Source organism: Crotalus tigris, unplaced genomic scaffold, assembly GCF_016545835.1.
Source record: "Crotalus tigris isolate CLP2741 ecotype Arizona unplaced genomic scaffold, ASM1654583v1 scf7180000017551.9496454, whole genome shotgun sequence".
Taxonomy (NCBI): domain Eukaryota; kingdom Metazoa; phylum Chordata; class Lepidosauria; order Squamata; family Viperidae; genus Crotalus; species Crotalus tigris.
Window position 1 is genome coordinate 4,575,639 of NW_024096469.1, and position 15,211 is coordinate 4,590,849.

The 15,211-nt window shown below is 35.3% G+C and overlaps 1 protein-coding gene across 2 annotated transcripts in view; it reads left to right on the forward strand.

Moving 5' to 3' along the window:
* The window catches only part of FASN (fatty acid synthase), a 71,757-nt gene that overhangs the window by 37,895 nt on the left and 18,651 nt on the right, over nt 1-15,211 (forward strand). For both annotated transcript variants that reach the window (XM_039344280.1, XM_039344290.1), the window contains 8 exons: nt 389-592; nt 1,651-1,961; nt 2,313-2,702; nt 3,541-3,705; nt 3,896-4,014; nt 4,108-4,262; nt 4,620-4,823; nt 15,051-15,201. In XM_039344280.1, the coding sequence (XP_039200214.1) occupies nt 389-592; nt 1,651-1,961; nt 2,313-2,702; nt 3,541-3,705; nt 3,896-4,014; nt 4,108-4,262; nt 4,620-4,823; nt 15,051-15,201 (1,699 nt within the window). The remainder of the gene's footprint in view (nt 1-388; nt 593-1,650; nt 1,962-2,312; nt 2,703-3,540; nt 3,706-3,895; nt 4,015-4,107; nt 4,263-4,619; nt 4,824-15,050; nt 15,202-15,211) is intronic.

Sequence of the window (15,211 nt, forward strand, 5' to 3'; positions counted from 1 at the left end):
CACAGATGTTAAGTGAATCACTGCACTTGTTAAATTAGTATCACAGCTGTTGAGTGACTCTGTCTTCTCCATTGACTTTACTTATCAGGCAATCACATGACCCCAGGACACCACAACCATTATAAATATGAGTCAGTTACTAAGCATCTGAATTTTGATCACATGACCATGGGGATGTTGCAGTGATCGCAAGTGTGAAAAACGATCATAAGTCACTTTTTTTCAGTGCTGTTGTAACTTCAAACAGTCGCTATACAAAACTGTTATAAGTCAATTACCTGTATTTAGAATTACTTTGTAGCCCAAAGACTGAATTCCGAGGGATGCTTTTTTTTTTGATTGGTTTACTTTTGCAGTGCTGCCCATTAACAATCTCTTTGCCTTATAGTTTTAGATGTTGCAGTGGACCGTTGCCTTGATACCATTACAGGAGGAGCTGTTCAAATATCTGGTCTTCACTCTAGCACAGCTCCTCGGCGACAGCAGGAACAGATTCCTCCCATCCTGGAGAAATTTTGCTTTGTGCCCTATGATGAGAGTGGCTGCTTATCATCTGATGCCAAGCTTCAGTCTAGTTTTGAGCATTGCAAAGGTAAAAAGATCCTTACGCGTAGAGTAATTTTTTTATAGGATATATAGCCTATAAGCAATGAAGAGAGAGTTATCACTGCACATTCTGTTTGATCCTAATGGAAATTTCTGCGTGTTTCATATTTTGTGAGATTATGGTATGGATGTCTCCCGAAGATCTGTTGCTCCCATTTCCACCTTCGTCACATTCCCCCCTCCTTTTGAACGATGTCACCAAATAACCCCTAAAGGCTCTATGAATAATTCTTAAATCAACATATCTCAATTTGCCCCCCCCTCCCAACATGCATCATCCTAATACATCTAGAAGGCATCAGCTGGGGACAGCAGTCCTTGAAGAGGCATTTCAGCCTCTTTAAATTTAAACTTCGAGGTTGAAAGATTGCCCATCTCTTGTGCTCATACATTTAGTTACGAATATATCGGGTAGGAAGAATTCTTAGCAAAGATCCCTGAGTTACATACTGTATGTGTATGAAGTAGGGACAAGCTGCATTTTGGATGCAAAGGAGCAAGCGTGGGAATACATGTTGTGCTTACTGGTACCTCTTTCAAGAAAACGTATCTTCCAATAGAATATTGTTTAAAAAAGAAAAGAAAACGTATCTTCCTGGGCTTCCAAGTTAGCCGCTTGATCTCAAAAAAAAATTAAGAGGCAGTTTCTCATGCCCCACCAGGGCCTCCTCAACTCAAATCCATGTTTTCCAAATTTGAATGCCTGTCACTCAAGCCCAGAAAAAAAATCAGTCTTTTTAAGGAAATGCTTACAAGTGTAGTGTGCATACTCTGAAGCATTGTTTGGCTTTGGATGCAAAGTGCTGCACATCCCTACAGTTGAAAGCTTCCTGTAACTTAGTCATGCTGGCTTACAATTCTGGGAGCTGCAGCCTTGACATATAGATTCGTGGATAATGTGGATATAATTCAACAAGTTAGGAGATGTAGAGAAATGCTACTAAATTAAATAAGTTCTGTGAAAAATAGTTGTTGCTTTGACCTAGAATACTGGAAGAAACCAGTACTATAAAGCATTTTATACATAGTTTCTTTTCTTTCCAGTGCTGACCCAAAACCTACAGAAGAAGATAGCAAAGCATGGAGTCAAGATAGCAATACCTGGGCTGGAAACTCTAATGAACTCTATGCAAGCCGAAGTTGAACAGAAGGGTCTTGCTCATATCCTTGCTGAAATCTGCCGCCTAGAGCTAAATGGAAACCTCTATTCAGAACTAGAACAGGTTGTGACTCGGGAAAAGCTGCATCTTCAAGAAGACTCTCTTCTCAATGGCTTGCTGGATTGTGCTGAATTGAAGACTTGTGTAGATGTCGTGCTGGAGAATACTACCAGTCACAAGATGAAAATCATAGAGGTAACTATGAAGCAATTCTACAGTCCCACTTGCTCTTTCTACGTGTGTGTGTGTCCCATGCATTAATACCGATAGTCCTTGTTTAATTATCACATTTGAGACCCGAAACTAGGTCATTAAAGCAGTCAGTAAGTGAAACCATGACTGTGCTTATGATCTTATTTCAGCTTTCCTTTACTTTAAAGACTGCAAAGGTCGTAAACATAAGGATTGGTCAAAAGTCACTTTTTCATCACTGTTGCAACTGCAAAGAATTGCTAAACAAGGCAGTTGCTGAACAAGGACTACCTCGGTGTGTGTGTGTGGGTATACTTACACATACACATACACACTTTTATTTTGCTCTTTCAGACTCTAGCAGGAGATGGACATCTATTCTCACGAGTTACAAGCATCTTAAACACCCAGCCCATGTTGCAACTAGACTATATCGCCACTGACCGAGTACTAAAAAATCTGGCATCACACGAGAACGATTTGCAGGAAATTGGTGCCTCTATTGAGCAATGGGATCCGGCCAGTCCTCCTCCTGGAAGCTTGATGAATGCTGATCTCCTAGTATGCAACTGCTCACTGAATGCTCTCAGCAAGCCGGCCGAAACTCTTTCTAACATGGCAACCACAGTGAAGGATGGTGGTTTTATTTTATTGCACACTCTTCTGAAAGGAGAAACCCTAGGGGAAATAGTTGCTTTTCTTACATCCCCAGAGCTTCAAGATAAACCAGGCCTTCTAAATCAGGTATGAAATACGCCCTCCTAGTTCTCCTCAGCTGCTTCAGAATGGTGTTGTCCAACCCTCAGCTCTGCTGGTTGGGGAATTCTAGGAACTATCAACTCAGTACATCTATCTAAAAGATGCCAGATGGGGACAGATTTTTATTTTCTTTTACTTTTCAGAGTGGAAAAGGTATAGTGTAGTCTAAAAGGTTTTTTAAAGTCTTGAGCAGAATAGCCATAATGTATTTAAATAACTATCAGTCATTTACCTCAGATTGACAAGAATAAAAATCCCTTTTCCCTCAGTCCCAATAATAGAAAATGACTGTTCACCTTACATAATAAAATGAGGATAGGACCTGAAAAAGGACCAAGCTTTGATCCTAGTTACCTGAGTGACATAATTCCTACAAGAATTAAATATGAAAAGAAGCTATCTTGATAGATCCAGTAGGTATAGTGAAATTGACTAATGTGGGGGAGGGACAATAGATTGATAGATGAATGCTTGTATGCATCTGTACATTAATAATTCAATTGAATTCTCTGAGATTTACTTTTGAGTCAATATTAGACAATAAAACATAATTTTAAGCATGTTTACTTCACAGGCTCCCAAGCCCTAGACTATTCCACACAAGTTATCATTAAATATATTCTTAATGGCAGGTTAGTGGTGTAGTGTTCTAGAGGTAGCAGGTAAGTTAAAGGTAAGAGCATCAGAAAGAAACTAAACGATAGGCAACAGAAGAAGAGCATTCTAATGTTTGTTTATTAAACAACAACATGAGAAAGATTACTCTTCAAGAATCAAATGACTGGGTGATTTACTATAATTCTAATTTTCCTTGGTTTGGCAGGTAGAATGGGAGGACTTATTTAAAAAGGCTAATCTGAATTTAGTGGCTGTGAAAAGGTCTTCTTTTGGTGCAGCCATCTTCTTATGCCGTCGACCACTTCCTACCAAGAAGCCCATTTTCCTGCCGGTGGATGAAACCAATTATAAATGGGTAGAATCTTTGAAGGTAAAAACTGAGAAGTTCTTGGTTTTCTTTCTTTTTCTTAGGTTTCCCAACTAGATTTTTATAGCAGTCGGTTAAAAGGATTTCAACTTTTAGTCTACAAATCCTGTGAAATTTGAGAGTTGCTATTTTCATATTATGCATTATGGAAATCACTATTCCATGACAACTAAATACAGTATTTCTCTTTCAGGAAATGCTAGCAGAACCTTCTGAACATGCTGTGTGGTTGACTGCAGCTAACTGTGGTACTTCTGGAGTTGTCGGTATGGTGAACTGTCTCCGTCAAGAACCTGGTGGTCACAGGATCAGGTAGAACAGTATCATATTTAATGACACTATACATTTCTTAAAACTACTAGGGAGAAATAAAAAATAGGTTAAACCGTGTCTTTTACTTCCTAGGTGCCTCTTCATCTCCAATCTCGATGCTGCTTCTCCTAGCCCACCCACCAACTCTTCTGCTAAAGAAATGCAAACAATTCTGAAGAATGATTTGGTCATGAATATTTACCGTGATGGAAAGTGGGGCTCTTTCAGACATCTTCCACTAAAGCAAGGTGAGTTTTATTACAAAATGTAACGTGTTCACAAAAGAATGAGGGAAAAAAATGAACATTCGCTTCACTGTCTCTCACTTAATCTCTGTATTCTTTATAAATGTAAGTAGTCTTTTTGTGACTCTTGTCTCAATTCTGGGTAACAGTGAATGCCTTTTCAGTACAAATGAGTGGTATGAATTGTCCTATAGTGAGTTTACTTTAGAAATCCAAAGCTTTGGGAAAGTTAGAATGGAATGTTCCATTCTAACTAATAACTTGGGCTTTTCCCAATGTTTAAAGAGGAAAATAAGTTTGCCATGTTTGTGTCTGTAAAATGAAAGAATGCTAAGTTGTATATCTCTCAATTTCCTCCAGCTCAATCTCTAGAGGTTACTGAATATGCATTTGTGAATGTTTTGACACGTGGGGATCTTTCTTCTCTTCGCTGGATTTCTTCCCCACTTCAGCATTTCTCCACAAGCAGCCCTAATGTCCAACTGTGCAAAATCCATTATGCATCTCTAAATTTCCGTGACATTATGTTGGCCACGGGAAAACTCTCTCCAGATGCTATTCCTGGTAAGTTGCTTTTGTTTTAGTAGAGGCTTTGCAGTATTTTAATTTGCATACATTAATTCACCTGTTTCTTAGAGAAACATATTACATATCATATAGAAGTAGTTCAAAGAAAGAGATGCTTGTTTTAAAATTTGAGTATGGATAACTAGATGGAAGCTCAGCACAGTACAGATAGTCCTCTGAACCCAAAAATTATATTGCTAAATGAGACAGTTGTTAAATGAGTTTTGCCCCATTTTACGACCTTTCTTGCCACAGTTGTTAAGTGAATAACTGCAGTTGTTAAGTTAGTAACATGGTTGTTAAGTGAATCTAGTTTCCCCCTTGACTTCACTTGTCAGAAGGCCGCAAAAGGGGATCACGTGACCCCGGGACACTGCAGCTGTGATAAATATGAGTCAATTGCCAAGCATCTGAATTTTAATCACATGACCATGAGGATGCTGGAACAGTTATAAGTGTGAAAAATGGTTATAAGTCTTTCAGTGCCATTGTAACTTCAAACGATCACTAAATAAACTGTTGTAAGTCAAGGACTACCTTAATAAAAACCTAGAAAAGTAATTACCAATTACAACAGTTAAATAATCTAGTGCTGGCTTGTTACAAAGCAGGTTTGTGTAAAAAACATTTCCAGAGACTCATCTCCACTTGAGTGTTCTTAAGTTATTGCCTAATGGGCAATGATTAGAACCTATTGTCAGGATGAAGAGTCTTAAATGGTACTAAAGTTATGGAAATATAAAAGGTTTCTATTATATATGTATGTCCTAAGATAAATAATTATATATATATGTTCTTCATAAAGAAAAGATCAACTCTTTGGCTAAGATAGTATAAGCATGGCTTGATACAATATCTGTAGAAATGATTGGAGTATAGATATCTTCAGCAAAGAAATTTGATATTAGCCTGATAATGTTCTCAATTAGATAAAGAATAGGATCAGAGGTGAGCTGAATCCTTCCTGAGTCTTTTTTAATTATTATTTTTTTAAGTTTTACAAAACAATTCCCTTCCCCAAACCCCCCAACCCTCCCATACTCTCCCCCGATCTTCCCAGAGCTGAATACAGGCTTAGTTCAAATTTTTTCAAAAAATCTTAGAACACATATAAACTATAAGCAAACTAAATACATTAATTAAACAAGTTATAAAATAGTTAACAATAATATATAAAAAGAAAATACAAGAAGGAAGGAAAAAAGAAACAGAAAAAAGAAGAATCAAATAAAAAAGAAAAACAAAAAAAAATAAAAAGAATTAAAAAAAAGAAAAATCTATAAAATATCTTAAGTTTTAAATGTAAATTATTGAAAAACTAAATAATATTTTTTTATATCCAACTTATATTGTATAAAATCTATCCATTTTTTCCATACCAAAAAATACTTCTCTTGCGATTGATCTTTCAAGAAAGCCGAAATCTTTGCCATTTCCGCCAAGTGAGAAACTTTAAGAAACCACTCTTGCAAAGTAGGCAAAGATTCCTTCTTCCAACATTGCCCTACTAACAACCTTGCTGCTGTAATTAAATTTAACATCAATGTAGTCTCTTTACTATCACAATCAGAAACAATACCTAACAAAAACAATTGTGGGGTAAATTTTACCCTTCTTCTAAAAATTCTTTGGATATTTCACCATATCTTAATCCAAAAAGCTTTTATATGTTTACATGACCACCAGATGTGATAATAGGTAGCATCCAAACATCCACATCTCCAACATTTAGGCTGCAAGTCAGGATACATACAAGACATTTTTTGTGGATCAAGGTGCCATCTATAAAACATTTTATAAAAATTTTCCCTTAAATTTTGGGCTTGTATAAATTTAACATTCCTCACCCAAATAATTTCCCAGGTATCTAATGGAACCGGTTCATCAAAATTTTGTGCCCATTTAACCATACATTCTTTAACTAATTCTGCTTCTGAATCCAATTCTACTAACACCCCATAAATTCTCTTAATATGAGTTCGTCTTTGATCTTTTATTTGTTTTAATAAATTCTCATCTTCTCTGAGCAAACCCACATTACGATCTATCTTCCACCTCTCCACTATTTGTCTATAATGAAACCATGAATAGATAATATTTTCTTGTATTAAATCTTCCAACGATTTTAATTGCCAATTTTTACTATCCCATCTAAGTAATTGTGCATAAGAAACACTATCCATCTTGACTCCTCTCCTTATCCCTTCTATCGCATGCCCCGGTATAGCCCATAATGGAATTTTAAAATCACTTCTATAATATTTCTTCCAAACCCGAAGTAAAGAAATCCTTATAATATGAGATTTAAAAACCCTATCAACCCTTTTATTAAAAATTAAATAGGCATGCCATCCAAAAAGTAAATCCCAACCCTCCAAGAGGAGTATTTCTACATTTGTTAAATTAACCCAATCACTGATTAATGTTAAAACCACAGCATCATAATACAGTTTCAAGTTCAGTACCTTGAGTCCACCTCTCTCACAAATATCTTGTATAATTTTAAGTTTTACTCTTGGTTTTTTCCCTGCCCAAATAAATTTATTGATATCTTTCTACCATTCATTTAAATTAATCTCATTCTTTAAAATAGGTATCATTTGAAATAGAAAAAGAAACTTTGGCAGAACATTCATTTTAATCGCCGCAATTCTTCCCAAAAGAGATAATTGCAACTTCTCCCAATTTTCCAAATCTCTTTGTATTTTGACCCACAGCCTTTCATAATTATTTTTGTACAATTTTGCATTAGAAACAGATAAAATAACCCCCAAATATTTTACCTTATTGACAACCTCAAAATCTGTCAACTTAACCAAAATCTCCTTATCCAAATTAGTCATATTTTTGGGCAGTATTTTAGTCTTATTGTTATTAATTTTAAAACCCGAAACCTGTCCATACTGATATATCAGTTGTAATAACTCTATTACAGAATGAGTAGGTTGAGATAAAGTAACAACCAAGTCATCTGCAAAAGCCCTTAATTTATATTCTTTTTTATTAACTTCTATTCCTTTTATTTGCTGTGATTCTCGAATTTTAATCAGCAAAATTTCTAAAGTTAAAACGAACAGCAATGGTGACAATGGACAACCCTGTCTAGTCCCCTTCTCTATTAAAAACACCTCTGACAAACCCCCATTAACTATAAGTTGTGCCATTTGCTTTTGATAAATAACACCAAGAGCTTGTGAAATTTTTTCTCCAAAGTTCATTTTCTCAATTAATCTTAACATAAATTGCCAATTCAACTGATCAAAAGCTTTTTCAGCATCTAAAAATATCAATCCTGCAGAAACCTGATTGTTTTTGTCTAAATATTCTAATAAATTAATAATTTGTCTAACATTATTCTTCATATACCTTCCAGTTATAAAACCCGTTTGATCCAAATGTATTACATGATGCAAGACCCTCATAAGCCTGTTAGCTAAAATTTTTGAAAAAAATCTTATAGTCTACATTTAAGAGAGATATAGGTCTATAATTCTTTGGTAAAGTAAGATCTTGATCTTCTTTTGGAATCAAAGATATAAAAGCTCTACCCCATGACGGGGGAATCTCTGAACCCTGTAATATATTATTAAAAAGCTCACTTAAAGGTTGAATCATCTCTTGTGTCAAGGTTTTATAATAAATAGATGTCAAGCCATCCGTACCCGGTGCTTTACCTAATTTTAATTCTTTAATTACTGTCTCAATTTCCTCACTAGTAATCAAACCATTAATTTCTTGTTTCTGATCTTCTGTTAATTTAGGAAAGTTAGCGTCATTTAAATAATTATCTATATCTGAAACCTGTACTTTAGTACTCATATATAATTTTTGGTAATAATCTAAAAAAGATTTCTTAATCAACTCCTTCTGGTATACCAATTTACCATTATAATTTATTTTATCTATAGTTCTCTGTCTCTGCTTCTTTCTCAATTGGTAAGCCAACCATCTCCCTGGTTTATTGGCATTACAAAATATATTTTGTTTCATATACAATAAATTAGTTGCAATTTGATCAGCCATCAACATATTAAATTGTGATTTAAGCAATTTTATAGATTCCTTAATCTTCTCATCTGTAGGATTTAAAATCAAAGCTTTTTCTTTTAGTTTAATCTCATCTTCCAACTCCTTACGTTTCTGCGTCTGCTTCTGTCTATGAACCTTATTCATTTGTATCAAAATCCCCCGCATGTAGGCTTTGCCAGCATCCCAGACCATTGACATTGAAGTTCCCTTATGCATATTTAAAACAAAATAATCCTTTAATTGCTCCTTTAATTTTTGAACGTTCTTTTCTTGTCTAAATAAATTTTCATTCATCCTCCACGATCTCCTCTCCTCTTTTTCATCAACCAATTCCATCCAAACTGGACTATGATCCGTCAATGTCCTGGGAAAAATTTTAACATTCTTTACCCTAGAATATAAATCCATTGTAATCAAGAAAAAGTCAATTCTTGAAAAAGATTGATGTCTATCCGAAAAGAAAGTGAAATCTCTCTCCTCCAGGTTATGTTCACGCCAACAATCTCGCAGCTCCCAGTCCTCTTTCAAATCAAAAAAAGCTTTAGGTAATTTAACCTGTTTAAAAGAAATGGAGGATCCTTTTTTATCTCTTTGTGTATCTAAAACACCATTCCAATCTCCCATTAATATAACAGATCTATAATCCAACAAAATTAATTTTTGATGTAACAGTCTGTAAAATTGTTTCTGTTGTTGATTTGGTGCATACAGTCCCACTATAAGTACTTTCTTACCATACAAACCAACTTCAATCATAACATATCTCCCTTGAGGATCAGATTCTACCAAACAGGCTGGTAAATTTTGCTTAACATAAATAACTACTCCCCCTTTTTTCTCAGGAGCAAAAGATACAAAAGGAGATCCCAGACGAGCATTAACTAAATATTTTTTTTTATTGAAAATTTATAAGATTTTACAATACAAAAACAAAACAATTTTCCCCATCCCTCCCCAACCCTCCCCTTCCCTCCCCCGACTATCCCAGAGCTGGATATAGGCTTAATTAGAGTTTCTTCAAAAAATCTTTAAAAAAGTATAAAATATAAATAAATCTAGATACACTACTTAAACAAATTACTAAATAATTAACAACAATGTATATATATAAAAAAAGAAAAACATAAATACCAGAAAAGAAGAGAAAAAAAAAGAAATACATAAAAAATATGAAAAGAAAATTAACTTTTCAGTATAAGTTATAAAACTATAAACAAATCTAAATACATTATAAAATAATTAAAGGTAATATATATATAAAAAAAGAGAAATAGAAAATAAGAAAGAAGGAAAAAAAAGTTTGGCTTTTCAAGAAAATTGGCTTTTCAATATAAATTATTAAAAAGCTAAATAATATTTTTTAATATCCATCTTGTGTTGTATAAAATCTATCCATTTCCTCCATTAACTAAATATTTTTGATCTTTAGATATAATATGTGTTTCCTGCAAGCAAATAATATCACTGTTATATTGCTTTAAGTAATGAAAAATTTTCTTTCTCTTTTGAGGGGAGTTGAGGCCATTAGCATTCCATGTCAGGAGCTTTACCATCTCCCTTAACCAAAAGCCTGGAGAAGACTGCTTGAAGATCTGCCATTGAGGAATGTACTGCAGAACTCTTGGGTCTTGCTCCTCCCACAGGCACCGAAGCAACTTCTTGAAGAGCTTCTTTAACTTCTTTCTTCTGTTGTTCCTTTTCCTTACGTCTATGTGCTGCGCGGGTCATTCTTTGCTCTTTGATCTCTGCTTGTTGCAGCCACTCCACCTGTGACTTTCCAGCATCCATCAATACTACTTCTTCAGACTGCTCTTCCACCTCTTTACCATCCAAAACTTTCTGCATCATAGGTGATGGTGAGCCTGCTCCCAGGACCGACTTGTAAAACTCCTTTGCTTTAGAAACTGTGTTAAGTCTATAACGCGTCCCCGCATGGCTCACAACAATACCCATCGGAATCTCTCAGCTGAATGGCATCAATCTTTTTTTAAGTTCATTAGCTAAGAAAGTAAACTCTTTTCTCCTTCTTAAAATTTTGGATGGAATCTCCTTTAAAATAATAACATCTTGAGCAGCAATCTGGAACCTCTTATTATAAAAAGCTTGTATGATTTCATTATGTAGAGATCTCTTCCCAAAATAAATCACCACATCTCTTGGTAAGTTTCTTTGCTTTGCAACCCAAGAGTTAACTCTAAATATTTTTTCAACTTCTCTGAGTATTTCCTCTTTCTCTCTATTCAGAATAGCAGCAAAGTCATTTACTACAATCTCTCTCAAGTCTTGCTGCATATCTTCTTTCAAGCCTCTGATTCTTAAAGCATACTCCATTTCTCTGTACTGAGACATAACAATATCATCTTGTGAAATTTCCATCTTTTTTTCCATACCTTCAAATTTATCTTCCAAAATTTCCACCTTATCTGCCACTTCTTCCACTCTAAAGTCCAACTTCTCAACCACAGAAGCAAGTCCTGTTAAAGCCATGACTATATCTTGCCTCAAAATAGTATTATTCTGCTCTAAAAGCTCCTTCATTTCCCCTCTGATTTGAGATACAGCATTTCCCATTATGTCTTTCATATCTTGTACCGTTATTGCTGGCAAAGGAGGAGAGGGTGGTGGTGTAGCTTTAGGTTGTTGTGCTGGTAAGATCGCAGGAGAAGAAGTCACCTTAGGTACTGTAGATGTTGCTTGCTGCTTTTTCAAAAAGAAAAAATCTTGTTTCTTCTTTCCTCCTTCTTTGAAAAAAAGGAAAAGATAAAAAATCCCTTAAAAGGGAAAAAAAATAACAAAGGAGAGTTTAACAAAAAAAAAAAGAAAAAAAATCTTCCCAAACCACAAATCCACCTTAAGAAAAAAATTTTAAAAAAGGAACCATCAAATCCATTACATTCCGTTTCACTCACTTTTTTTTTCAAGAAAAAAAAAACTTTCCGATCGCCATTTTACTTTCACTCTCCACAAAAGAAGCAAAAAAAAAGAAAGGAAAAAATAAAAATCAACCTTTCAAACTAAAATCCAGATAAAATCCAATAAAAAGAATCCTTTATCCAACTCTGTCAGCTTTTTATAAGTAACTCACCCGGTCCCTTTAAGCGCGGAGATGGTAGCAGCGTTTAGCTTTGTTCCCGAGGGAACAAAGACAGCTGGGAGGCGGAGGCAACCCGAACTCCGAGGGAGCTCTCTTTTCACCCCCTAAAGAAAAATTCCTGGAGGGTCCAAGAGGCTCTACCTCTATTCAGGTGATACTCCCCTCTCCCCCCCTTCGCCCGGGAGGGAGGTTTTGAGCCGCGGAACAGCTGGTGCCTGCTGTTCTCCGCGGTTCTCATGCTTTCCCAGGAGGACAGCTACAAAGTAGCCGCCATCACCGACGCTAAACCACCTGAAGAAGAATCCTTCCTGAGTCTTATCCATATATGCTAACACAAGAATAGGGCTAAAATCTCCACACCCACCCCACAGGTACCAAGAACACATTGAAGGAGAATTTTGGTGCCAGAAATGCTAAAATATTAAGGTCATTTTTAAATTAAGACCACTTTCAAGTGGGATTCCTTGTTGATGTGCCTATCTCTGAGTTAAACTGCCTGCAGTTGGCACTTTAAAATGTTCCTGCTGGAGAATCTTTTTTTTAAAAAAAAACAACAAGTTTTATTAGTTTTTTCATTTTACAAACAAGTGCTTAAGAATCATTATGGTGGCAGGGTAGTCAATTGTCCAAAAACAAAGTCATATAGTTCAAATTAAATCATTAGATCATTAGAAACCCCCTCTCTATTCCCTCTAATAATATATTATATTCAAATTAATGTATTTCAATACAACTAAGTCAATCCAAACAATCATCAATAACATTTCATCTAAATAAGTCCAAATCCTGTATTAAGCTTTACTATTTCAATTGCTATATTCCATATTGCTAATATAAATACATAATTAACACTTCAGGTGTCTCTCCAGTCCTTTTTCCTTAACATAATCAATAATCATTTATTAATATCATTTCTTCTTTTTTCTTATTTCTTATTCTTCTTCCATAACAAAATAACTATCATTTCTAATAGCAAAAATATTAGTTCAAAAAAGAAAAAAGAAAACAAAAAACAAAACAAAAAAGAAAAAAAACTTTCTACCCTATTATACTTTATAATTTATCAATCCCTCAATATCTGTGTCAAACTCCTTTAACCCCCTCCCAAAATTACTATATCCACAACAAACATGTTAATACATAAATGAACATCTTATTAAATTCAAATCTTTAATTAATTTTTATTCAATCTAACATCTTATTTAACTGTTTTAAACCCTAAATCAATCCATATCTAAAAAACCTTTTAAACCCATTATATAGAGCCTTGAGTCACACTCTTAAATCTTATTCTAGCTTTCTTTTTATGCCAGACAGGTTTCCATAGCAACACCTCTATATCAATGGACAAGTCACTTTTTGTGCCTTGTAGTATCCTTTGGGTCAAACAAAAGTGTCCTCTTTTCTGTTTTAGAGACCTAGCTCCTTTGTAAATAATCCCATGTTGTTTTAAAGGGTCAAGTCTCCACATTTGAAACTGTTGAATAACAGACTCAGTTATGTCCAACTTTGTAGTTAATAGTTGCTTATCCAAGCTATCATAGTTCTCGGTTAGTTGAGCTTGTCAGTCCATTTCTGTTGGTTTTGAAATTGTAAGTGGTTTAATTACAGTCCTTTTTGGTTCCTCGGTGATCTCATCAGAATGCATATGAAGTAAAGTGGAATCTTCTTTAATCTTAGTTGGTTCCGCTTCTGTTGTTTTTTGGTCTGTAAGATGCTCAGATAGAGTCTGGGGGTCAATGTGTAGATTCAAAGAATTTCTGTTTCTTATTGCTATAGTGGACTCTTTTATTTGCAAACGTATTTGGTCAGTAGCTTCATAAAGTTTTTCCAATATGAGTTTATAGTCAAATTTAACATAGGGTTTCTCCATTTCAAAAATAATTAGAAACAGTCTGTATCTTTTAATAGAAGCTGTGTTCAAGGAACATTTAATCAGTATCCAGTCCCACAAATACAGCTGTTAAGTTTCTTTGTCTTTTCCCTTTTATGGTAATCTGAAGGTCAAATCAGTCTCACCATCAGAAAAAGAAACAGTTGCAATTTTGACTTTTTCCACAAGGTATCCTCAGTAAAATATAAAATCTCCTCCCAGACACCAGGAATAACATTAATAAGATCAGAAAACACACAAAAAAGGAGAATTCTTCAGATATAGACTAAGTCCAGTAGTAAATTCAATATTAAAAAAAAAATTTTTTTCAAGACCCCAAAGTGAATAAAAAAAATAAAAATAGAAAAAAAGTCACTTTAAATTAATTCAGTCCATTTAAGCTTCTTTTCCCACACTCACAAACGCCTCCTTCTTAGAGTAGGGAAATAATTTCAAAAGTACTTTTTATAAGCACACACACACACAAAAAAAAGGAGAAGCAAGAGAGGGGGGAAAAAAAGTCTCACCCGGCTCAGCCACGGTGGTTCCTACGCTTAGGTGTTCTTCTGACTTATGGTTACGGCGGCAAGGTGAACGGCCATTTTACTGGCCAGTCTTTCCACCGTCGGCCCAAAGGAGCAATCTCGGGCCGTGGAGGAAGCTGCTGCTCTCCCACAGACGACGAGGACCTTCTCAATGGGAGCCGCCCCTCCAGGACGGCTTTTCTACCTGATTAAGGGTCTACCGGCAGCGGACAATCAGCTGGTGAAGAGAGCAGTCTCTTCGCACAGCTGCAAGTGCCGCGATCTGGAACTGGAGGTCTCTTCTGGAGAATCTTATCAAACTCTACAAGCCAAAATCAGAATTCTGGGGAAGAGCAGTGACCTTATCTGAGGAGAAATTGGAAAGTCATTGAGGGTCACATATTCTAAGAAATTGCCAGTCTTTCTGTGAGTTGAACTTAGAAGTGGAAAGGTTAGTGCTATAGTTTTGATAGGCAGAGCAAATCAAATACATTCAGTCAAATGCTAAATTGTTAAACATTAGAAATTATTTTCTCCCATTGCAATTTCTAGCTGTGGATACTCAAGTCGCACCAAAATTGACTTATGTATCTCTTTTCCACCATCAGTGTGCATAGAAAGTTTAAGACATAAATAAGGACATTAAAATCCATAAATGTCTGCAGTTGCATGTTCTTATAGCAATCCTTTTTTTTTTCCCCCAGGAAATTGGACACTGCAGCAATGCATGTTAGGAATGGAGTTCTCAGGATATGATCCTGCAGGGAAAAGAGTAATGGGTTTACTACCAGCTAAAGGACTTGCTACTGTGGTAGACTGTGAGAAAAGATTCCTGTGGGAAGTGCCACAAAACTGGTAAGTCTAG